At 34.5% G+C, this 24,763-nt stretch overlaps 2 protein-coding genes across 3 annotated transcripts in view; one reads left to right on the forward strand and one right to left on the reverse strand.

The window, feature by feature from the left end:
• Positions 1-24,763, forward strand: part of LOC145260445 (dynein axonemal assembly factor 3-like) — a 117,573-nt gene that overhangs the window by 82,470 nt on the left and 10,340 nt on the right. Inside the window, exon 16 of one of the 2 annotated variants that reach the window (XM_080118494.1) lies at positions 3,198-3,274. In XM_080118494.1, coding sequence (XP_079974620.1) covers positions 3,198-3,274 — 77 coding nt within the window. Of the gene's footprint in view, positions 1-3,197; positions 3,336-24,763 lie in introns of those variants that run through there. The other variant, XM_080118495.1, reaches the window with a different exon arrangement.
• Positions 10,245-24,763, reverse strand: part of LOC145260447 (glucoside xylosyltransferase 2-like) — a 42,879-nt gene continuing 28,360 nt past the window's right edge. The window contains exons 4-7 of the mRNA XM_080118497.1: positions 22,306-22,498; positions 19,874-20,023; positions 15,885-16,057; positions 10,245-10,765 (exon numbers count right to left, since the gene is read on the reverse strand). Of these exons, the coding sequence (XP_079974623.1) occupies positions 10,607-10,765; positions 15,885-16,057; positions 19,874-20,023; positions 22,306-22,498 (675 nt within the window). The 3' untranslated portion in view covers positions 10,245-10,606. The remainder of the gene's footprint in view (positions 10,766-15,884; positions 16,058-19,873; positions 20,024-22,305; positions 22,499-24,763) is intronic.

Genomic DNA, 24,763 nt, shown 5'->3' on the forward strand with positions numbered 1-24,763 from the left:
TGAGGCACACCTACTGAGGACTGTCGGCGGGCTGCTTAGGCATTTTTTGCTGGGCAGAGTGCTATTCCTCTAAAGGGCTAGTTTTTTTCAAATCCCACTTTCCCAACTTTATATCAGATTTTCTCACTGGTTGAGGGAAGGGGGAGATGAATTTGGGTAGGAGCAAAGTGTAGTATCTGATGGCCTTGTGCCTAACTTATCATATTGTATGTGAGGCGACATGATGTGACCCTCACTTGAAACCACACCAAAAACCATAACCGTGGCCAGAAACTTTTTTTCATCACCCTGTTATGTCCCTGTTATTCATGGCAATCCAACGATGCATTTTGAGGGTGTTAGCAATGGTCCTGTTGTCATAACTTGAATCGGTAGAGAGAATGAATTGTACAGTAGCACATTTCTGATCTTGCTTGCTGAACATTGTGTCACCTTCAGACATGATAGAAGGCTCCTATCGCTCTTTGGATTTGTACACAACTAACTAGTAGATGGTCTGCAACAACAATAAAAAAAAAAAAAAAACTGATTTTCATCAAATGGAAATGGAACCATGTCATCTTTTCTTGGGCAACAATTTTATCATTCCACCTTGTACATGGCTACTTCCTCTTTTGTTCGTCAGGAGACTGTACTGACAACAATTCCATGTTTCTTGGACTAATCCCCAAACTTCTCTTGGAGCGCAACAAAAATTCCCCCAAGCCTTTGGCCCTGGGTTTAATTTTATATAATCCATCATGGCTACCGTTATACCCCGACTTCAACACCTATGTACGGTACACATAACATAATATATATAACCTATATACACGGTGCACATACATGGACTCATTTTTCCTCAATCAGAACTTCCTAACCTTTATGTCTTCATTCATACTCATGAACTCATTCTATTACTAACTTTTTTCCTTTCCTCTTTTACTTAAGAAAGATAATAAAGTTGTTATAAATGTTAAAATGAGACATTGTCTTTCTATTCTTTTTATTCTACGCATATAAAGTTTTGTTTCTTCTTCATCTTTTTATTGTGGCTGTGTCAATTTTAGCATTGGCGGTCGTCAAGCAAGCACATAATAAAAAACGATGAAGACACAGACATTTTTTACTCAACGAAGATGATCAATAAAGTGGTTATAAATGCTAGAATAACACTTTGTCTACAGGACTATTTCTCAAGATACTTGTAGAATGCAGACAGACAATAAACACTTTGTGAATGTATTTTAACGCAAAGATTTTTTTCTACATGAAATAATGGACATGATAAAAAAAAAAAAAAATTACAATTATGAAGTGGTGATATGTTCTAATCAATGAGAAATCGCTCATATTACGTTCTTACCAATGAGCGATCAAGTAACCAAATGAAATAAAGTCTTTTTATACATACATGTAGTGTCTCTTTTCCACAAACGCTTCTTCTTGTCGTTCCATGTATGTAGCTGTGATTGTCTCGTCTGTTTAGCTAGATAAATAAACTATGCATGCATAAAACACAAGGAGACTTTGAGTTTTTCAAGGTTTTATTTGGGAGAATTTACTTATGGAGAGAGAGAGAGAGACTAATAACTAATATATAACTTGTATTATATTTCACTTAATACGTTTTTTTATAGCAATGCACATTTTGAAGCCATTACTTCAACATTGCTTTGTTTTCGCAAATGAACAACCAAGAAAAGTTTGTTTACACATATTTGTGTAAAGTGTTTATATGGAGTCTTCTGTTTTATAATTGCTTCTTCTTGTCTTCTTTTCATGATCGCCATTTCATGTGTGGTCGAGTGGTCTTATTGTTGTTGATCGCCTTATCTGTCGAGCTAGATGAATAAACTACTCATGCATGAAAACACAGAGACTTTGCTGAATTCTTCAATTAATTATTTATCTTATTCTACAAACTTAAGAAATGAGCGACTGTATGGTTTTTTTCATGGACAGAGGCATCGGTAACATTTAGCTTGAATTATTTCTACATTATTTGTGTCTGTCCCGTTAGTATCGTTTCGCGAGAGAGATACTCATTTTAAAACCTTTGTTTCTCAAGCTTCAAAACGTGACGTCATGTCATGTTGTCTATCATTCAACTATGTTTTGTCTAGTGCGTTTAACCTGTTGCCCTCTGTTTCAAATCACGCCACATGTCTGTCGGTACAATATTTACACCGGATGGATGTATACTGTCTAAAATAAAAAAAAGATTCATTGTTTGGAGGTCAAATGGCCAATTATATCATTAAATGTTATCAAAATGTACACACATCTTTTAATGTTATTATGTAAAGGTAAGTAACTTTCTTTTTTTCCACATACTTATTTCCTTTGCGCTGATTAGAGTTAAGTGCGTGCATATATCCAGAAAGAGGAATAGGCTGGACAAAGAAGAATTAGAGGAGAAGGAGCAAGAAAGAGAGGACAGAAGTTATACTACACTTTTGCCCTGGGCAATGCTGGGTAGTCCTGCTGATTCATTATATAGAGTAACTGGTTGCTTGATGTAAATTAGTGATAAATGACGATTGCAAATGAAGCTGATTTAGATACAATGATTTAAATTATTCATTGTTTTTAAACAAGAAAAATATTTTGTTGTGATACACAAAGTTTGTCTCTTTTTTTTTAGTGATTGATTTACTTATCTGAAAAATTTAATGCTTCTCTTTTTTTAAAATGCGTACAATAATCACAATAATTACTTAAAAAAATATGGCTGCCCAGAATTCAACTCAATTAAAAAAAAAACAAATATAGAAAAAATACCTCTCACGGAATATGTCATATTCCAAAAATCACATGAATTGATCAAGTAATTTTTATTTATAAAAAAAAAACTAATTTTTGTTTCTTACAAGTTTTAGCAATTTTTATAGCAAATTGTATCCATTACAAAATTGATTTTTATCTCAGTAGTTCAAACTGAGTTGTCCCTTTATTAAAAAAAAAACAAAAAAAAAAAAACGACAGGACAGATCAAAACGCAAACTTTTACTAGCTCAGAAAATCTGATTTTTTTTTACTTATTAAAAAGAAACCTACTTGATCGATTTATGTGATTTTTTTGTAATACATTTTCGTTTGGTGACGGCTACATATATTATAAAGATTTTTTCTTTATTTTTGTCTTTCAATTAGGTTGAATCCTGGACAAGCACCAAAGATATGTTAATAATTTATTGGTATTTTCTTTTTTGTAGCCTGTGAAAACATATAATGGGGAGAAAGATGCAGTTGCTGTGTTCAGATATTTACGAAAAGAAACACAAGAACAATCGTAATTATATAAGTATTTGTTATGTATTTAAAATAATAATAAAAAAAAAAGTTGTATATAACATCAGGTTTATATCATTTATCTTATCCATAGATGTTTTTTTAATGACATATACTATCCACATTTTATGGACAGGATTCATACGTGACAAGTAATTTTTTATGATTATCATAAGTATGGATGGCCCAAATAATCTATTATCGTCCTCCATCTCTCCTGAACAAAAACCCAGTCTGATAATTGCTATAAACATTTATGTATGAAAATCAGATTTCTATAATTAAGGTTGGTCCAAATAACGTATTGTTGTTCTCCATCTCTCCTGAACACTAACCCAATCTGATAATTCCTATAAATATTTTTATGTATGAAAATCAGATTTTTATAATTAAGGTTGGTCCAAATAACGTATTATTGTTCTCCAACACTAACCCAGTCTGATAATTCCTATAAGCATTTATTTATGAAAATCGGACTTTTATAATTACAGATGACCAAAATGAACAATATAAACATTTATCAATCAAAATTGAAATTTTATAATTACGAATGATTCAAACGAATAAATATTTGACTTAGTATTTTCTTTTAAGTTAATACGGATCAAATAAATTAATTTCTTTCAAATCCAAAAGCGGATTTTTTTTTTCTCTTCAAAATTAAATGAAACAAACAAACCTTATGCATAATGTTTAGTTGCATTATATGCTGATTTTAATTTTAGTCAGAAGACATAAAACTGGTTCAAAATTGTTCCATTTAAGGAACTAATTTTCTCCATCCTCAGACTGATATTCTTCTATTAATTATAATTAACAATTTAATTAATACTAGTGACATTGTCAGGATTTATTCTTTCAATGATGAAATTATTGTTGTGCAGCATTTAATAAAAATTTTGCTAGTAGCTCTCCAATCATTTATTTAAAACTAACTTCCGACTGTCACCAGGTGTATCCTGTCTACAAATATATATATCTATAAAAGTGAAATTGTGTGTGTGTGTGTGTGTATCTGAGTGTGTACATTTCCCTACTAAACTACTCTGTCAATTTTCAGTCTACAGACTCAAGATTTGATATAAGGAGTATTGAGATTTAAGAAAATCTTTTTAATCAGTTTTCAGTCAGATATTTGCCTGTCAAGAAGTCAAAGTTCAACAATTTGACCATTGAAAAGTCTACCATTACTCTGCTAATTTTGGGTCTAAACACTTAAAATTTTAGATGTAGGTTACTTGGACATGGATCAAACTTTTCATTTTGATTTGAGCCCAAAACAATAAATGTTAAGGGGGTCAAAATTGGGATCAAATTAAAAAAAATTTCACCTCTGCGGTCTCTACCAAATTGCTCAGCCAATTTGAAATTTTACATAAAGGGTATTCATACATGCAGCAAGCTTTTTAATCAGGTTTTGGGTGGAAATTTGGCTGCTAAGAGGTCAAAGTTGGAAGAGTTGATGTTTGCAGACTCTACCAAACTCCTCCACCAATTTTGGGTCTAAACACTTGAAATTTTAAATGACGGTTACCTGGATATGAGTCAAACTTTTTAATATATACGCACAAAGTTATGAACAGTACATGGGGCCTGAGCAAAGGCAGGCTGAACTGCTAATATATATATATATATATATATATATATATATATATATACAGTATGTTTATTATACAAACATTATTGGTTACATATGTGAATCCTAATTTGAGGAAACCACCTCATCAGACCAAAAAAAGGAGGGACACTGAAAAGAGAGTCAAGATTACGTTGATTTTTTTTTGGGGGGGGGGGAGGAGATTCAGGTGTGTTTTCCGCTTTGGAAGAAAGTGGAGTGTATACTTTGTGAATGTGAGCAGTAAGAGTTTTGGAAGGAGGTGTGGTGAAGAAAGGAAGTAGGGGTGGAGGGTTTAAGGAAGAGGGAGGAAGTATGATCTGATGTGGTCAAGCTGTAGTAGTGGAATGTATTGGTATTATTTTAACTTGGCAGTTATTTATTGGCCTAAGTTTTTGCTTTGAACTGAAGTAATATTATACCCTCATCACTGTTAACTTCCCTATCTTTGGTTTTTATGGTTGTTTTTTTCTTTTCTGGCAGCAACTACATTATCTGTGTATTTTTTTGTTAAGTTATATTTATTTATTTTATTCCTCACTTTTTTCATCCTCATTTGCTTCTAGTTTTCAAGTTATTCATTTATTTATTTGTTCGGCAAAGGTTTTCAAATCTATATATAAACTTTATTTCGATGGTTGTCATTCTTTCATTTGGGTTGTTCATCTTTTCCTTAATGCTAGAGTATAAATATAATTTATGTATGTGCTTCGTTATAGAGATAGGTTTTCTGGGCCATATGGGTACATAATAACATACATTTGCCTACATTGGTGGAGTATTCTGTTTCCAAAGCCCTCGAGTTATTTGGGATCAATTATGTAATTGGTTTCCTTATGCAATGTTGCTTTACGATAATACTTTTAAAAAGCGTGTTTTAACATTTAAGAAAATATATACAGTTTTAAGATACAGTAGAACCCCGGGATACGTTATTAAAAATTAGTAACAAAATACAGTACAGTATATAATACACATGTATATAATCAAAAAACATTATAAATAACATCGCAAGGTGGAGCAAATACAACAAACAGGGACCAGTAAAACATCATATATTACATTGTAACCTAAAAAAAAAAGTATCCTAGAGCCACTGTATCCTGGGGTTCTACTGTATGTTTTTTATGGTAATAAGGACAAAAAAACAATTTTATAGTTAAATATTTAGAGATTTATAAAGACTCGAAATTGGTAATTGTATCGGAATGGGGAATTTAATACGGAATCAGTAATTGTATAGGAATCAAGACAAGTATTTGAATCGTTCCATCAGTATCTGGCATCGGACACTAAATGTGACCTTTGTAACACGCCCCCACATTGTGCAAGTTTGATCTGGATCACAGGTCACTGAGGATATGACATCCCAAAGTTTGCTTGATCAGATAATTCTTGTTATTAGTTATTTGTGTGTTCAATAATGGTGAAATAACAAAAATTAAAAGAAAGCAAAGTTGTACACGTGTCCTTTTTCTTTCCTTTTCTTGATTACCAAGTTCCAACCAGTAGTAAGTTATGTGAGAGAGAAGAGGCAGGAACTCCTTTACTCTCTCGCACTACTTGTTAATGCAATTGTCATAGCTTTTCACAACTTTCTCTCTCTCTCTCCTTGTTAATGAAATTGTTATAGTTTTTCAGAGTATAATTTTTTTTTTCTTTTCATGGCAGACACAACAATTAATTTCTTTTAAAAAGGATCTTGATCAGAATTTTATGGGTATTTTGAATCATTGGCTTATTACTTTTCTTACAGAAACTGGTTATTCTGTCAGTCTATTGAACTTTCTGTTGTAAAGAATTTTATAACCACAATTTTACAATGTTTCAAGTAAGGGCTTTTTTTTTTTTTATCAGAGTGCAGATTTTATTAAACACATCTGCCAAAATCCTCAGTTCTAATCAAAACAATAATTATTCTAAATGTTTAATTATCCATCCACCATATTTCTCAACAATATACAATTTGTGTGTATATATATATACATATATATAGTGCTTTCAAAATAATATAAGAACAAACCCTAGAGGCCCCTATCATCAACAAACTCATAAGGAGTTAATCATTGATTATCAACAAATGCAAAAAGGCAAATTGTCACGCAAGAGCAAATATTCGGAGATATATGAAAAAGGTGGGGAAGAAAAGGCCGATTGGAATTCATGTGAAATGCATATACAATAATATAAAATATATGTACAATTGAGATGGAAGGGGGTATGAGAACGATTAAGATATATCTCCAAGCAAGTCTAATGATTTAACAAATTCTTTTTGTCAGCAAAGTGACAACTTGCGTGAAAGAATTGAGACTTTCTCTAAAATCTTTAAGTGATTTTGAGAGTCAGCCTGATGCAATATTCTGAAATAATCTATTTTATAGGCATTGGCACAAGCTGGATTTTCAATTAGATGTTGGCCAATGCGTTCCGCAGATTCAACCGACATAAGTCCAACTCAAATAAACAAGTTTATAGAAGCTAGAAATAATTGTAAGAGAGTGATAGAGACAGCTAAGACAGATTACTCTGAAACCACCAGAAAACGCATTGAAGCACAGAAATTAGGAACCCGGGATTTTTGGAAAATCTACAATAGATAAGTAAATAATGGACAGTCAACTATTCCCCCACTATCAAACAATCATGAGGTTGCTTGCACAGCAACTGACAAGGCTAATCTGCTTGCCAGTCAGTTTGCCTCAAACTCCACACTGAACTCGCTACACCACTCACTCCCTGATTTTCCTCTGCGAACAGACGACTAGACTAGACGATTTGAAAATCACCCCTTCTCAGGTACATGCTATTATAAAAAACCTAGACACCTCAAAACAAATGGACCAGATCTCATCCCGGCTGTGCTATTAAAAAAATGCTCTGCCGAGGTTGCTCCAGTTTTCTCCAAACTTTACAATAAATGCCTTAACGAATCTTGCTTTCCCGACTGCTGGAAAACCGCCTCTGTGGTACCAGTCTTCAAGAATTCTGGTGAAAAAACTGACCCACTAAATTATCGCCCCATTAGCCTCCTCCCGCTTTTCGCCAAAATATTTGAGTCCTTAGTTAATCAAGCCCTAGTCCAGCACCTAACAGCTGCTAAACTCCTGACTGACAAACAATATCGATTCAGGCAAGCCCGTTCAACAGCAGATATCTTAACTGTAGTTTCTGACCATATATACCGTTCATTGGACAAAACAGGGGAGGGTAGAGCGGTGGCCCTTGATATATCTAAGGCTTTTGACAGGGTATGGCACGATGGTCTTCTAAGGAAAATTAGATCAGATGGAATCACTGGAAAAATTCATAATGTAATTAAATCCTTCTTAAGTAATAGAAAAATAAAAGTTGTCCTCGACGGTCGTACATCTAAACAATATGACATAAATGCGGGAGTACCTCAGGGATCTATCCTTGGACCTCTATTATTCCTGATATTCATAAATGACCTCCCTGATAAAATTGTTTTGGAGATGGGTATATTTGGCAATGACACCACTCTCTATAACAGATATGAAGGGAAAACAAATGAACACATATCCAAGGAAATGGCAGAAACACTAGAGGATGACCTCCAATCTGTAGTGAAATGGGGACAAAAATGGTTGGTCACATTCAATGGTGCTAAGACTAAGCTTGTTTCCTTCAATAACTACAAGAAACCTTCTCTACCACCAATAGCAATGTCCAAGAACACATTGCCTAAAAGTACTTCTTTTAAACTCCTCGGCCTAACGTTTACAGGGAATACGAACTGGAATAGATACATTGAGAGCATTGCCAAGGCTGCTGCAAGGAAGGTTGACTCCCTCTACCGTGCTAGAAAACTACTTATGCCTGACAGTATCCTATACCTCTATAAGGCCACCATTCGCCCATGTATGGAGTACTGTTGTCACATCTGGGCTGGTGCATCTGCTGCTTGTCTCTCGCTCCTGGACAGGGTTCAAAAGAGAGTCGCCAACCTAATAGGTCCTGAACTGTCATCTAGGCTTCAGCCTCTGTCCCATTGACGAGATGTTGCATCCCTCTGCCTGTTCTACAAATACTTTAATGGTGAATGCTCTGACGAACTGCAAACACTTGTACCTCCCCGACGTAACTACCCCCGACAAACTACTAAGTCTCATCCCTTTACAGTAGAGATCCCTAGGTGCAAGAAAGCCTTTTACTCCAATAGTTTCTTCCCCAGAACTGCGGGTCTTTGGAACTCCCTTCCGGGATTCTGCTTTCCCAACTGCACTGATATGCAGAAGTTCAAGTGTAATGTTAACAAACATCTTTCTACTCATCTTCCTTCATAATGGCCCCGCTAATTAAGTCCCTAATAGTAGCCCCCTGCTTCAAAGTGGCACTGTGCCTTGTTTGGGGTGAAAATTGAATAAAAAAAAAAATAAATGAAAATAAAAAAAAATGACAGATTCCAAATCAGAAGAAGGGCGAAAACAACATGGCTTGCCTAGTTTAATTTCTGCTGGTATATGATGGTTGATGTGTGTCTGCAAGTTCAAGGAGGTTCAACCCAAATTACCAGCAGCGCACTAGCAATTAAATTCCTAAATAATATTACTTTGCGTGATGTGGGGCAAATGCAAGAGATGATGACACACCAGACAAGAGGACAAAGGAAGAAGATTACAGAAACAATGTTAGAATCGGCATTCGTTGTCGAGCACACATAACCTTACTACAGTAATCTGAAGAATACAAATAATACAGACAGAATCCTGGTAAAAATGGAGAACTCACAAAAGAAAAACTAACACAATTTTTAACAAATTAAAAATTTTATGAAATGGATTGTTCATGTATTTAAAATAGAAATAAAATAAAAGTAAATAATTCTATTTTTATATAATTTTGTATGTTTAAAAAACAATTCTTTTTAAGAGTTTTAGGTCATACGTAAGTGCAGACACAACTCTAACTTTTAGAAGTTTCTCTTTCCCCTAACTTCTTTTTGATTTTGTTTACCGGGAACAATAGTTTGTATTTTCTATCCAGATGAAGATGAACATGTTTTTTTTTGGTGCTTGTACAGATTAATGAATTATGAAACTAACACATTTCAGGTGAAAACATTACATAGTTACCTATCATGTCGAAAAAAAATTCAGACAAATGATCCAGTAGAAGATGCGCTAAATCCAGTTTTTATATAAAAAAAAAATCATTCACAATAACGATCCGACATTTTGCATTTTGAAATGGCGGATTGCCAAATTGATCGATTGCATGTTGAAACCCTTTTCCACTTTGAAATATATGATAAAATTCTATAAATCAGGTAATTTTATTTTTATTTGAAACTAACATGGGTACCTGGCGTTGTCCGGGTGTTTGGGCGTGTGTGTTGAGAAAAAAAAAAAAAAAAAAGAAAAAAGAAAAAGAGGAATTAATGTTTTTGGCCAATTTTTCGATATTTGTTGTCCGAAGGGACGAGATTCAAAATGATACCAACCTCGAGAAAATCCGTTGCCTCTGCGAAAGTTTTTGCGAGACATACATACATATATACATACATTTACATACATGAGATTTATATTACAGATTATTTTTCTACTGGATCATTTTTCATAATTTTTGGAGTTTAAACTAATTTCGACATGACACATAAGTATGTAACAATGTTTTTATCTGAAATAGGTTTCTTTCAAAACTCACAAGCACCTTTTATTTTTTTAAAGTTTCCTAGCCCGCATCAATAATTTATCTTCACTGGTGTTCATTTTCTTTGGGGCTGTTTAATATCTCTTTTTCTATCCATTTAAGGAATATGTAACGAACTTGGCCACATTTTGTTGATGCAACATTATCTAATTCCCGTTTTAGAGTATCCAAGAGGCTATATCGGAGATCAGCGCCAAGCCGGTGCTGAAAAATATTAAAAAGAAAAAAAAGTTTTATTAAATGGTGCAAAACTTTATGATCGTATTTACATGCAAAACGTGACTGTAACCCATTCTTCAATACAACCCCTCCCTTCTTATCCCTTCAAACTATGACAAGAGGGGGCATGCATAGATTCACAAGTATATATAAAAAGAAAATAAAATAAAACAAAAAACAAACTCTAATGCATTCTAAAAATATCAGTTCCATTCTGGGTATGTGTGTGACACCATTGTGGGAAACTACCCTTAAAGCGCTAACATTCATATAGTTGTTTTCGTCTTGAGGCTAAGTTTGTCAGTTAAGCTTATCTCAATCTCCCAACCGAGTCCTAGCCATGATCTGGCTCCCACTATGTCCAAATTACAGCTGTCCTTAACTGTTGTGAGCCCAAGATTGTCCCCAACCGTTCCTGTCGTAAACTGTCGCAAAACTCATTACCACTCCTAAAAGTGACTGTAAACTACCTCTATCTACTTTTGTTCGATCTTTTGTACAAAAATAATGGCCACACCTTGATTAACAATCCTATTTCAGCTTCCTTTTGTGTCTGTTAGTAAACAACTTATGCTTTTGTTCTGCTGATAAACTTATTTTCTAATTATTTCGTTATACTTCTTTTTCTCCTTCTTTCCCACTTCTCAACACTTGGGGGGGGGCACCAGTATCACAAAGGATGGACAGATTAGTCTCTTAACAAACAAGAGAAAGAACAAAACACAAAAGCTATAATTCCAAGCATAACATATCTGCAACAGCGCATGCATGTTTTGGCTAGGAGCAAAGTGTACTATATTCTGATACTACACTTCATCTTTACTATCTTTAGCCAGTGAAGATGAAACCCTTCTTAATGTTGAATTATGATGCTGGGCAGTGCTGGATTTTGGGGAAATATAAAGAACAGCTTTTTAGGTAGTCGCGTCCCATTTGCTGACAAAATGATGTAAGTTGAGTGAAACAAAGGAAACAATAGGAATTCCGATTTATAGAATGACAATAAAAACAGATTGTTTTAGGTCAGCATAAAGAATGGAGAGAACGTGATGCGGTGAACAGGCCTGTCTGCATTTCTTTCGTCATCCCCACAACCTGTCACCCTGTCTTTCTCTCTTGCTCCATAACCACCAGTTACAGATTGATTCTCAAAATAAGCAACATTGTCTGATAAACCAAAATTATTATTTCTTAGTGAAAACACAGCATATTTCCAACAAGTGTATGTGCCACTAAAGACGGATAAACAAGTATACATTTGCACGCACGAAAAACACGGCAAGCAAAATTATGCATACATTCTCTATACTCGCTCATAATACGTCACACAATGCCCGGTACAAAAAATGAAAGTCACAATATTATTATAAAAACAAATCTAATACAAATTACACAGAGATGCAAATATCTAATACAAATTAGAATTGGAATATGAACAAAAAATTTCATTAAAAATTTTTAAATTAAAAAAAAAAAAATAGATAAAAGTTTAATGCAGTAAATATACTAGGTAATCAAAAAAGTTCAGTCTGTTTATTTGATTAGCCATTGAATGAAATTGAAATATATACAAAATACGTACAGCAAATTCGGACAGCCTGAACTTAAAAAAACATGCACACCATGATTGGCCATCAGTTATAAACCTGAGAAAGATGTGAATGACTACATATCTCATTCGGTTTACTTTCTTTCCACTGTAACGTTTTTCTTATTAAATAGAGTGCTTACTGGTATAAAAAACGGGTTCTGTACGAAACTCAAGCATTCTGGACATTGACTGTCCACTCAGGATGCTGTCTCCCACGCCGCAAGACTGCCATTGCACGTACGCAAGATTATGCTATCTGATAAACGGGTCATCAAGTGGTTCATTATGAACTGCTATCAACAGGCCAAATGGTCACTGGAGACCTATACTCACAGCAACTGAAATGTGTGCAACAGGCATTGTGTTAGGAGCCAACACTGGTGAAGCTCTAAGGTATGTTTTTCCTCCATAACAAGCCAAGCCGCATGCCGTGCAAGTGGTCAGGAATACTATACAGCCATTTGGGTAGAAAACTTTGTGCCATCCACCTTATTCATCTGAACTTGCCATCTGATTACCTCTTCCACTCCCTAGATAATTATCTTGGGAAATTCTTCCCCAATGAAGCAGACTAGCACCAAACCTTCACAGAGCTCTTTGCATCCAAAATCCCAGAATTCTACCTCAAGAGGATTGAACAGCTGGAGACATGTTGGCAGAAGGTGCTGAATGCGAATTGCGATTATTTCAAAGACTAAATATCTAGAAAAAAATAGTTTATTTTGAGTTTGGATGTAGTAGCAGCAGCAGTAATAATATTACTAATAGCACTGCTGTAAACAGACATTTTTTTTTGTTGATTTTTATTTCAGAACAAGTTTTTTAAAGATTGAAAATATGACTACAAAAAAATGTTCTTACATTTTTAGTTAGAGCTTTTTTTGTTATCAGAATATAATTAGTTTAATTAGAGCTATTTGGTTATCAGAACATACAATTAAAGCAATTTCAACTAGTCCGGCGTTATGAACTTTGTTCAACCTGCAATTTTTCACATATTTCTGCTCAAATTTTAAAAATATTTATATGGTTGAAAAGACAAGAAAATAAGCTGTCTAAATGTATAACGTGCATGCACTTTTATCCATTATATTTTCATTTAGTTTTTAACAGTGAATTAAACAGTGTTTTGCTTTGAACAACCGAAAATGTGAAATGATTTCTATGGTTCACATGTACGAGTGGTACCACTATCCCTATATTATTTTTTTTATTTTTGTCTTTTTTTTTTTTACAATTTTTTCAGATTATTATCGAATGGACACTAATCTACCAGATTATCAAAATAAATAAAAATAATTAATATTTAAATATTTGTAAGGGGTGCTCAGTTTCTAGTGAAGTTAAGACTGGAAAGTTTAAAAACAAAAATGTGTCACTCAGTAGAAAAACGACAAGAAATTTAAATGAAAATAAAAATCAAATTCATCCAAAATTTATGAACAATTTGTCAGCTTTAGCAAAAAGAAATTTTGATATTGAAATAAGTGGGCAAAAAATACTTGATACCTTTCCAAGTGTCACGTTTTCTGTTAGAGTGATGTCACTTGTTTTAAAGTAAACTTTATTTTTGTCTGTTTGTCTTAATTCTTGTAAAGTAAATGAGTGTGTAAAACTTAAGTTTGCATATTTAAAAATAATTTGATGTTTAAAATCTAAGCCATAACATTTTCAAAAATCAATAATTATAAACCATCAAGCATAAATATGAGCGTCAAATGCTCTCTTTAAAAAAAAACTTGCTTAATCCTACCTTTAACCCTATGTACGAGTGGCAAGCCTCCTCTTAAAGCCTTCTTTATCCCTAACAATAACACTAAGTTTGAGTGGCAAGCTCCCACCAAACAAAATTTCTCTGTCAGCTACATATAAGCGTCTAAAAAATAATCATAGAAAAAACATCCTTCCTTAAAGTAAAATGCTCATGATTTATCTCCCATAAAAATAAATTGATAAAATGTCCTAAAATGTTAGAATGGCCTTGAAATGGTGAATTATTTTACATTGAATTTATGTGAAACTAGCTGGTCGCCCGGCATTGCCCGCTTGTACAAAACGCTTAAACATGATATTTTAATTTATGCAGCTTGTATTATAATAGATTTAAAACCAAACAATAATTTATTAAAATTTTCTTATTTATTTATTTTTTTATTCAATTTTCACCCCAAACAAGGCACAGTGCCACTTTAAAGTAGGGGGCTATTATCGGGGACATAAGTTGCAGGGGTATTATGAAGGGCAAGATGTCTGTTCACATTACACTTGAACTTCTGCATGTCAGTACAGTTGGGAAAGCAGAAACCTGGAAGCAAGTTCCAAAGTCTAGCAGTTTGGAGTAGAAGGCTTTCTTACACCTAGGGATCTCTACTGTGAAGGGTTGGGATTTAGCTGCTTGTCAGGTTTGTCAAGACGGTACAAGTGCTTGTAGTTCGTCAGAACATTCACCATTAAAGTACTTGTAGAGCAGGGAGAGGGATGCAATATTTCGTCGATGGGACGAGTAGTGAAAAGAAAATCATGATTGAACAGGCAAAGCCAGCTCACAATTAACAAGCCGAGCATGTAGGGTCCACTCCGCAAGGGAAAAAATTATTTTCACCATAACTAATGTTTGTGCAAGACTTTTTAAAAATCCATGACATGGTTATTGAGAAAAGTGTGAACAAATGAACAATTTGTGGGCAACTTTACCCCTATAATGGCCCCTAGGGAGGCAACTAGAGTTATCCCAGAAAATCTGTTCTGGCAAAAATTTACTTTCATCATAACTAATGTTTGTGCAAAATTAAAAAAAAAAAAATTCAAGGCATCGTTGTTGAGAAAAGTGCAAACAAACAAACGGACGAACGGGAGTGAATTACTAGGTCTAATCTCTCCTTTGTTGGGGGAACAATAATTGTAATTAGTAGTCAAAGTTTGTGTGCTTGTCGATTTGATGGGACCCGATACAATCAAAAAAAAAAATCATATAACGCAAAAAATGAACGAGTTGTAATTTTATTTCAGAATTTTTATGATGAGGCTAATCTACTATTTTCATCTGAAGGGTTAAATTCTGTATAGGTATCTCGAGTTTAGCATAATGAGTTTTAAGTTTGAAAAAGTTGCACCTGAAGAAGGTCAGAGGTTACATCAGCCGAAGCATTATGAAAATATCAACCAATATTAGTCTGAATAGTGAAATTTATATTTCATTCACTTTTGGGTACTCATGCAGAATAGGGGCTGCGTTATCGTCAGCATATTCCGAGCAGGTTATGTAAATTGTCAGAAAGTGCTGAAATGCTCAGCTAAAGAAATTGCAGCAGCCGACAGTTGGCAAACAGAATCTTTTGCTTATTAAATTGTTTGTACAGAATAGTTAAAACGTCTGCCTCTCCCATGTTAAGAATGGTTTTCTAAATAAAAAACACAAATTTTTTGTTTGACACCTTCTGGTAGTTTATGTCACACACTCGGAATATGCCGAAAATTATGTGGTCTGACTTTTGTTTAATACAAATCTCGTACCTGGTAAAAAGTTTGATAAATTGCTTTGAAAGCCGGATGTTTGTCTGTATGCATTGACCTTCGACAACCATGGATGATAGCAGCTCCTTTTTGTTCAGCCGATTTGCAGACACTCATATACATACAATGATCAGGTCGATAATTCAAATGACATGGAAATATATACAACTCATCTGAAAAAAAAAAACAAAAAAACATTTAGAACTAACATGAAACTGCTAAGAAAAAAAATTTTTTGTTCTTTAATGGCGAACGAATACAAGTCTCCACCAGTTTTAAAAAAGTTTAAATGTTTTTCAGAAGATAATTTTTAATTAAGCACCAAATTTAAAAACTTTGTAAACTATACCACTATTTGTCTTTTTAAAACATTTTTTAACTTGAGTCACCACTTACCAAGGCCCAAAAGCCACTCGCGGATAAGGGTTAATGAATATAAGGTGGTAGTGTAGTTATTGTTAATCATGTAAATTGGGTAGAATTTGATTATTTATGGGAATGGTTTAACAAAAACTTGTTTATATTGGATTTGAAGGCTATTATGTTGTATTAAACCAGGAAGCAGGCCAGTGGAACAGTCCTGGTAAAGAAGCTTTGTTCATGGAACCTGTGTTTAGATTTAGGCACAGATAGAGAGTGGGGGAAATCATATATAGTGGTTGTAACTAGTCGAGTTTTTTTGTGAAAGTTTGGCAAGGGAGGATCATAAATTGGAACTCAAACGAGCACTTGCCATGAAAATAGCGATACAGCAGAGACAGGCTTGCAACGTCCTTTTTGTGGGAAAGAGGTTGCAGGGAAGAGAAAAGGGCATCTCCTACTAGGTTTTGAAGCCGGTTTTGACCTCTATCAAGGCTGGATAGGGCGTGCCGAGCAGCTCCTGGCCAAATGTGGCAACAGTACTCCATTTTGGGGCATACCTGACTCATACAGATAGAGGATCTTTTCCTCCTTCGTCTTCTTTTCTAACCATGTTGTCATCTCTCACATTGGCACTTACCAAGCAGAGGGGGGGGGGCATGGATTCACAAGTATAAAAAGTAAAATAAAACAAAACAGAATCTCTGACATATTCTGAAATATCAATAGCATCATGGGTGCGTGTATGCACAAAATTATCCACCCTATACACACTAAGGTCCACACCTACATAGTTGTCTACCAAGGCCAGTAGTTGATGTCAGCTCATCTCAATCTTGTCAAAAACCATGAACTGCCTTCAACTGTGTGAAACTCGTAACTGTCCTCAACCATAATAAACCCAAGATTGATTGTAAACTGTCAAAAAACTCATTTACCTCTATATCCAGTCCTCTGTTCCAGTCATTTGCCACACCTTGATTAACAATCCTATTTTAGCTTTCTTTTGTGTGCATTGGTGAACAACTTCTTATATCTTTGTTCTGATGATAAACTTTTTTTTTTTTTTTTTTTTTTTTTTTTTTAAATTTTTTCTGTTATATTTTTTCTCATTTATTTTTAATTCCCAACACTTGGAAGGGGAGGGGGGCATCAATACTATCACAAACGTACAACAACGGTGCAGGCATGATTGAGTTCTGGGTAAAACGTTATTTTTCCTACTACCTGCATCTATTAACAGTTGGGAGAGGTTGTCTTTTTTTATAGTTGAGATTATTCTGACAACGCTTCAAGAGACCTTTGGGATTTTTCTGGGTTCTGTTTGCGCATGAAGTCAGGAGTGCATGCAGTGCCTGTATCAAGTTCCATCTCGACAAACGGATTTATTTTTTAGTAAACACAAATTTTCAATTTGAATTATTCACACTGTTTATCAGGATTCTTATATTTAGAATATTTTGACTAACGTAATTTCTGACCCTCTTCGGGTACATCTTTTCCCACTCTAGAATCTGTATAGGATTTGGAACTGAACCCTTTATTTAATCCACAGAGCTTGCTTATTCTCGTTCTGTCAGCCATAACCAGGCAGAAGTGTTAATTTTGTTTTATTCTTGATTATTATCAACCGTAATAAGGATTGAAACTTGTAAATAAAACAAAATGTCAGAACTCCTCACGTCACAATTCATACCAACTCTTTTAACTTAAACCATAATTCACAATACCAACTCTCAACATCTATGGTCGCTATCAGCTGTCAAAAACTCGACTGCTTGTTCTCTCCAATTCGTCCTTCTAATAGCCACTATACCGCACATTTGGAAATTACCGCCACATGTATATATAAAGAACCCATCTACAAAATTAATTTTTTTTTTTTGTTTTCTCCTCCCTCCCCTATTCTGTCACCTGACAGGTCAAACAGAGGCGTGGTTGATTGCGAAAGTAATATCTTTTATTACAAACCTTCAACTTGCAGAGAATTATTATTTAGAACTGATTGTTAACCAATGCTTTCACCGTTATGTCATGGGTTTATGTGGACGATTTGTGCATGGATTTAGGGAACCTTAAACCAAATCTGGGCCAGATGTTTTTTTTTTTTTTTTATTATTACATTTTCACCCCAAACAAGGCACATTGCCACTTTGGTGTAGGGGGCTACTATCAGGGGCAGCAACTACTGGGGCACTATGTTGGGATTTGGGCAGCAAGATGTTGGTTCACGTTACACTTGAACTTCTGCATGTCAGTACAGTTAGGGAAGCAGGGACCTGGAATGGAATTCCAGAGTCTAGCGGTTCTGGGGAAGAAACTACTGAAGTAGAAAGATCTTTTACATCTAGGGATCTCTACTGTGTGGGGGTGGGATTTAGATGCCTGTCGGGTTTGTCTAGGGTGTCTACGTCGTGGGGGCACAAGTGTCTGCAGTTCATCAGAGCATTCACCATTAAAATACTTGTAGAACAGGCAGAGGGATGCAACGTTTCGTCGATGGGACAGGGGCTGAAGCTTAGATGCCAGTTCAGGGTCTATCAGATTGGCGACTCTCTTTTGAACCTTGTCTAGGAGCGAGAGATTAGTAGCAGAGGAACCAGCCCAAATGTGACAACAATACTCCATACATGGGCGAATGGTGGCCTTATAGAGGTACAGGATACTTTCAGGTGTCGGTAGTTTTCTAGCACGGTAGATAGAGCTTACCTTTTCCGCAGCGGCCCTGGCAATGTTTTCAATATAATTGTTCTAACTCATGTTTCCTGTGAACGTTAAGCCAAGCAGTTTGAAAGATGTGCTCTCAGACAGGGAGTCACTGACCATTGCTATTGGTGGCAGAGAAAGTTTCTTGTAATTATTGAAGGAAACCAGTTTAGTCTTGGCAGCATTGAATGTGACCATCCATGTGTAATATTACTACTTATTTATTTTTTACTATTTAATTTTTTTTTATCTTTACTCATATTGCATTTCCTGGTAGGGCATCTCAGATGATTAGCAATAAAAATAGTCTCAAATCTAATAGGTCTTGCCAAGCTCCAATCGTTGCAATGTCACATCACTGTGTCTATTTTGCAAGTACTTTTAATGGAATGTGCTCTGATGAACTCGCAGCACTTGTGCCCCTCAACATACATACACTTGTCTAACTCGACAAGCAGCAAAATTACACCCCTTTATTGTTGAGGTCCCTAGATGTTGGAAAGCCTTCTACTCTAACAGTTTCTTCCCTCGACTGCTAGACTTTAGAATTTTCTCTCCCCTCTCTGTTTCATGCTTCCTTGACTGTACTAATTGTTGAAGCTTAAATGTAATATGAACAGACATCTTACAACTCAACTCCCCACAAACCCCTTTTAGACACAATCACAAATAGTAGCTCCTTACGTCCCAAGCAGCTTGTTTGGGGTGAAAAAGAAATTTAAAAAATTTTTTTCAAATAAATTAACTCCTTCTCAAAGAGAGAAGGCAAAGCCTGGGAGAGTGGACATCCTAGAACTGCACAGGATCAAAACACACCCCAGTCAACAAGGAACAAGCAATCTAAACAATGACCTAGATTCTGTTGGTTTTTGGTGCCGAGCGAAAAAGATGAGACAAGAGCATAGCATTTTCTTTCTGATTACCTGCATGAAAATGAAAATAGATATTGATAAGGTCTTGGTCGCCGTAGACAATCTGATATTTGTACGTTTTGTAATATTCAAAAATTTTCGGCTGCCAATTCAAATGCCGCAGCCTCGTCAAGTTCATCAGCATCACACCAGAATTAACACCTAGAAGAGAAAAAAAAATGGGAAGATTATTTTGCTAGCATTTCAAAGACATTTTCATGTTAACAGGAGTGACTACTCTGTATGGATGCTGTGCTACTGCAGCACCATCTATTCACCATATATTATAGAAAGGGCAAACATATGTTTGTATGAGTGCTTGTATGTCTAGTTGAAAGTAAAAAAAAATACAAAATAAACTCTTACAAAGTTGGTATTGTCTTGACTGGCGTTGCTCCCAGATGTATAATATCTAAAATTAAAAAAAAAATTATTCATTCCTTGCGTGTGTGAGGAGGGGGGGATCAATTGGGCCAAATTTTTGGTGGGTTAAATGTTATGTAATGTATAAAAAAGAGATGAATGACACAATACTGTTATTTTCAATACATTAAAATAAGTTAGAGCTAAAAATAAAATGGTGGTCCCGTATAAGCCATAGTCGAGCCTTGATAATCGCTCAAAAATCAAACAAAATAATGGTAGAACATTACATTTTTGCATAATTAGTGATGTTTGTTGGATGTGCTTCTATCAGTATTTTATCACTTTTACAACTAGACATCACTAAGTTTTTCAGAAAGACAAACAGCTGTTTCTGTTAATGCAGTAGATGACAGACCATATGTGGGGACCCCCCCCCACACACACAGTCATATTAATATGGTTCAACAATAATGTACAAGGAGGAGCAATAAATTTGTCACCTTAAAGAAAACAACACTACAGCTCTATTTTAAAAATTTTATTGAAAAAAATCAATTTACATAACTTGATTACGTAATAGAGCTGACATCTATTCAATATAGACGCCTTCAGCCTCAATCACTGCCTTGATATGGGTCCAAAACTGGGAGCATGTCTTTTCCACAAGTGCTGGCAGGATCTTGGCGAATACTCGGTGGATGGCGACGATCAGGCTGGTTTTGGTGTTGTGGAATGTCATGTTGGTAATGTTATTGACATATGAATAAATGAAGTAGTCCAGCAGGTTCAGGTCAAAGGAGAAGAGGAGCCAGTGAGGAAAGGGTACAAAGTTGTTGCACTCCTTCTGAAGCCAAGCCTTGGTCTCTTTGGACTTGTAGGCCGACGCCGAGTCTTGCTGCCACATCCGGAGTCTGCTAGCCGCCACCTGATTGCACCAGGGGATCTGCACATCCAAGTACACTGTGGTGCTGATTTTCAAGCCAACTTCGAAGATGTGAGGAAGCATAATGTGGTCCTTACTTGAAACCACACTAAAGACCATAACCGTGGCTGGATACTTTGTTGACGTGTGCCCTCAAGCGTTCAGCTGTCCGGATTTGCATTTCGAGGGTGCTGGCAATGGTCCTGTTATCATAACTTGGATCAGTAGAGAGCATGATTTGTACAGCGGCACATCTCCGATCTGACAATAGGACCATTACCTTTGGAATTCCCTTCTTGCCCCATTTTCCTGACTCTACCAACATGCAGAAATTTAAAAATAATGTGAACAAACATCTTGCTACACAACTCCCCATTTAGGGTACCTCTTATAAACTTGCTGGTGGCTGTTTTTGATATTATATGCTTTGGAAAAGTTTTCTTGTTCGACTGAAAAAGACGATTTGGATAAAGAAAAGGAGTTAATTTTTTCATGGGTACTTTAGGTTTAAATTAATAGAGGAAACTCATCTATACCTATGAAAACTCAACAGACTCCTTCTGAAATTAGAAAAAGAAAACTGACACATTGGTGCCTTATGCTTTGAGAAGGGACTGAATGTTAAGCCATTCTGCCAAAATTAATTCTAAAAACACCAACCCTTTTTAAATAATCCAATAGAAAACACCTTGGTTCTTGTCCAGACCTCCCACCTATATTATAAAACAAAATTAAAGAAAATTTTGTATGATGTACATACACCTGTAACAAAACGAAAATATCATATTTCCAAAATTATGGAAATTGATCAAGTAGTTTTGTTTTTATAAATAAAATCAGCTGTAAGTGATTAATGGGAATTCGTGGGGATTACATATAAATCTAGTATAAATTATGTTGAGTTATCGCCCTTAGTTTATTAATTGTTTTTAAAATAGTGGGCAAGACAGCCTCTTTTCAGTTCCTCATAAAATTTGATTTTCTTTTTTAAAAATAAAACTACTTGATCAATTTACGTGATTTTTGGAATATGACATTTTGTTCCATGACAAGCATGTACATCATAAAAATTTTTCTGGAGTTTTATTTTCTTTAATTATGTTGAAATCTGAATAAGAACCCAAAGAAGACACTTCCTGAGATGTCTCATACATACCTAGAGGCTCATAATAAGGATGTCTGGCAAATCGGTTGTACCATCCTGTAGCATAGTCTTCATGTTCTGGTGCAAGTCCAGTCGATTGTAAGGCAGTGAAATTATTAAAATGCTTCCAAATGCCTTCGATTGAACTCAGGAATAAAATGTCTGTATCAACATACAAAATAGCATCGACGTCTGCTAATAGGGGCTACAAAAAAAAAAAAAAAAAAAAAGGGGGTGACAAAAGTGAAGAAAATCTTTTTGGTGCTTGTATAGATTGGCAATCTTTTAAACCAACACATTTCAAGTGAAAACATTATTACATACTTACGTGTCATGTCGAAATTAGTTCCAAAATTAGTTCCAAAAATTACAAAAATTGATCCAGTAGAAAAATAATTACAAGTAAAAATAAAATTTATCCAGCTTATCAATTTATAGAGTTTTATCATATGTTTAATGTGAAAGGGTTCCCAAATTTCCAAGGGAGGTAACTGCAATCAATCAATTTGATAATGCACTATTTCAAAATACAAAATATCGAACCATTATTGTGGATTTTTTTTTCTAAAAACTAGATCTAGAAGATCTACTGAATCAATTTTCATAGTTTTTTGAATCTATACTAATTTCAACATAACACTTAAGTAAAAGTATTGGCTTAAAAAAAAAAAAAAAAAAAAAATCACCAATCTACACAAGCATCATTTTTTTATAAATAATTTGACGATATAAACTTTCAGTTGAAAGCCAAATAAGGCAGAAAGGAAAATATCAATGCAGAATAAGGACCATGTTATTGTCGTAATTTTCCAAGCAGTTTACATAAAATGTCAGAAGGTGCGGAACAAAGGTTTTGTGATTTTTTTTTTTTTTTTGCAAAAACACTGACCAATTTTTCCAATGAAAAATATTTCTGTTATTACAAAGATGATTTAATAAAAATTAATTGAAAAATGAAAATATTTTTTTTCGGTACAAAGAAAATATAATGAATAATTATTGGACTATTTTTATGAAACTTTAAGAAAATTAAAATTTAAATAAAAAAAAACACTCATTGTAAGGTAAGTTTCATGAATAAATATTTTTTGAATAACAAACAACATAAGTTTTTAGTATATTATATTTGTTCTTATGATTTTTTTTTCATATCACGATAAATATTTAGTTTATTTTTAATAATAAACCAATGATGACAAATACATGTTAGCTGCTGCGATTTTATTAGCTCACCATTTTGACATTATTTTGCGTTTTATATAAACTGCCCAGAAAATTCTGATAATAGCATGGTCCTTATTCTGCATCAATACCAAAATATTTATTGTGTCACTGGAAGATAAACAATAGTAAGACAGTCAATAGGAAACACTCCTATTGAAGAGTATCACCCATTTTTCTGTGGATGTTGTGCCAGCATATTATGGAATATACCAAGTGCTGATCAAAATTTAAAATTTTAAAGAAATAGTAATTTAAATGAAGAAAAATGAAAATATGATTAAAAAAACCCAAAAAACAATCAACCTATCGCAAGTTTAACAAATAAAAATTTATTTTTTTATAAAATACATTATTTTATAATTTTATATTTTTATATTTGTGTAGCAACAAATGAAAACATTGTTTTTTGTAAGAAATGTTACTCTTTTAAGAAAGGTTTTTGAGGGGGGGGGGGTACAAAAAAAATTTTGACATGATGTTTTTATTGTCTACGTTGTATCATTTTTCTATTAAGGTTAGAGGGTAGACTATTTTTTATTTTGATATTTTCAGCTATCTGCCAAGAATTCCTAACACAAGATATTTGCAAATGTTGTGTAGGAAAATTTTCCAATCAATTAGTGTGTCTTGGTGACACACTCTTGCTGTAAAGTTTAAACGATTGCAATGTTATGGAACAACTTCTTCCAATTTGTTAACTGTTATCTGCTGCACTAGCTGTGTTTGCTTCTCAGTTTCAGCGAAGGATCTGGAATGGGCGGAATCCACTCCAGTCACATCAAGCAGCCGAATCCTAGAAGGACATTTGAAACTCACCCCCACCCCGCAGGAGGCATGGAGCCTCCATCTTTCATCTTTTTGAGACAGTTTATCTTATGCCTAAATAATTTGGCTCATTACTAAGAGTCAGAGACTTGAATCATTTATTTCCTGCTTAAATATAGGCACATCTTCATTAAGTCCATTAAGAGACTTTCATTGGTATGAATTACAAAAATTAACATTTTCATGGACTTCTGCACTATGCTATCACTGCGAATATTGAATCCTTTACATCAGAAGGCATCTTATCGACCCCTTCTACAGCTGCAAACTCTTATCTTTGAAGACAGAATGAACCTGTTTCAAGTTCATGTTAAAAATAAAGACTGATACCTTTCAAGGTTGTTAAAATGGGCATTCCTTTTTTGCAACTGAGGATCAATAAAATTTGTATTGAATTTTAAAAGGTAGGTCTTTGTTGTGA

This window comes from Euprymna scolopes, chromosome 36 (assembly GCF_053919585.1).
Source record: "Euprymna scolopes isolate OS-2025 chromosome 36, ASM5391958v1, whole genome shotgun sequence".
Lineage (NCBI taxonomy): Eukaryota > Metazoa > Mollusca > Cephalopoda > Sepiida > Sepiolidae > Euprymna > Euprymna scolopes.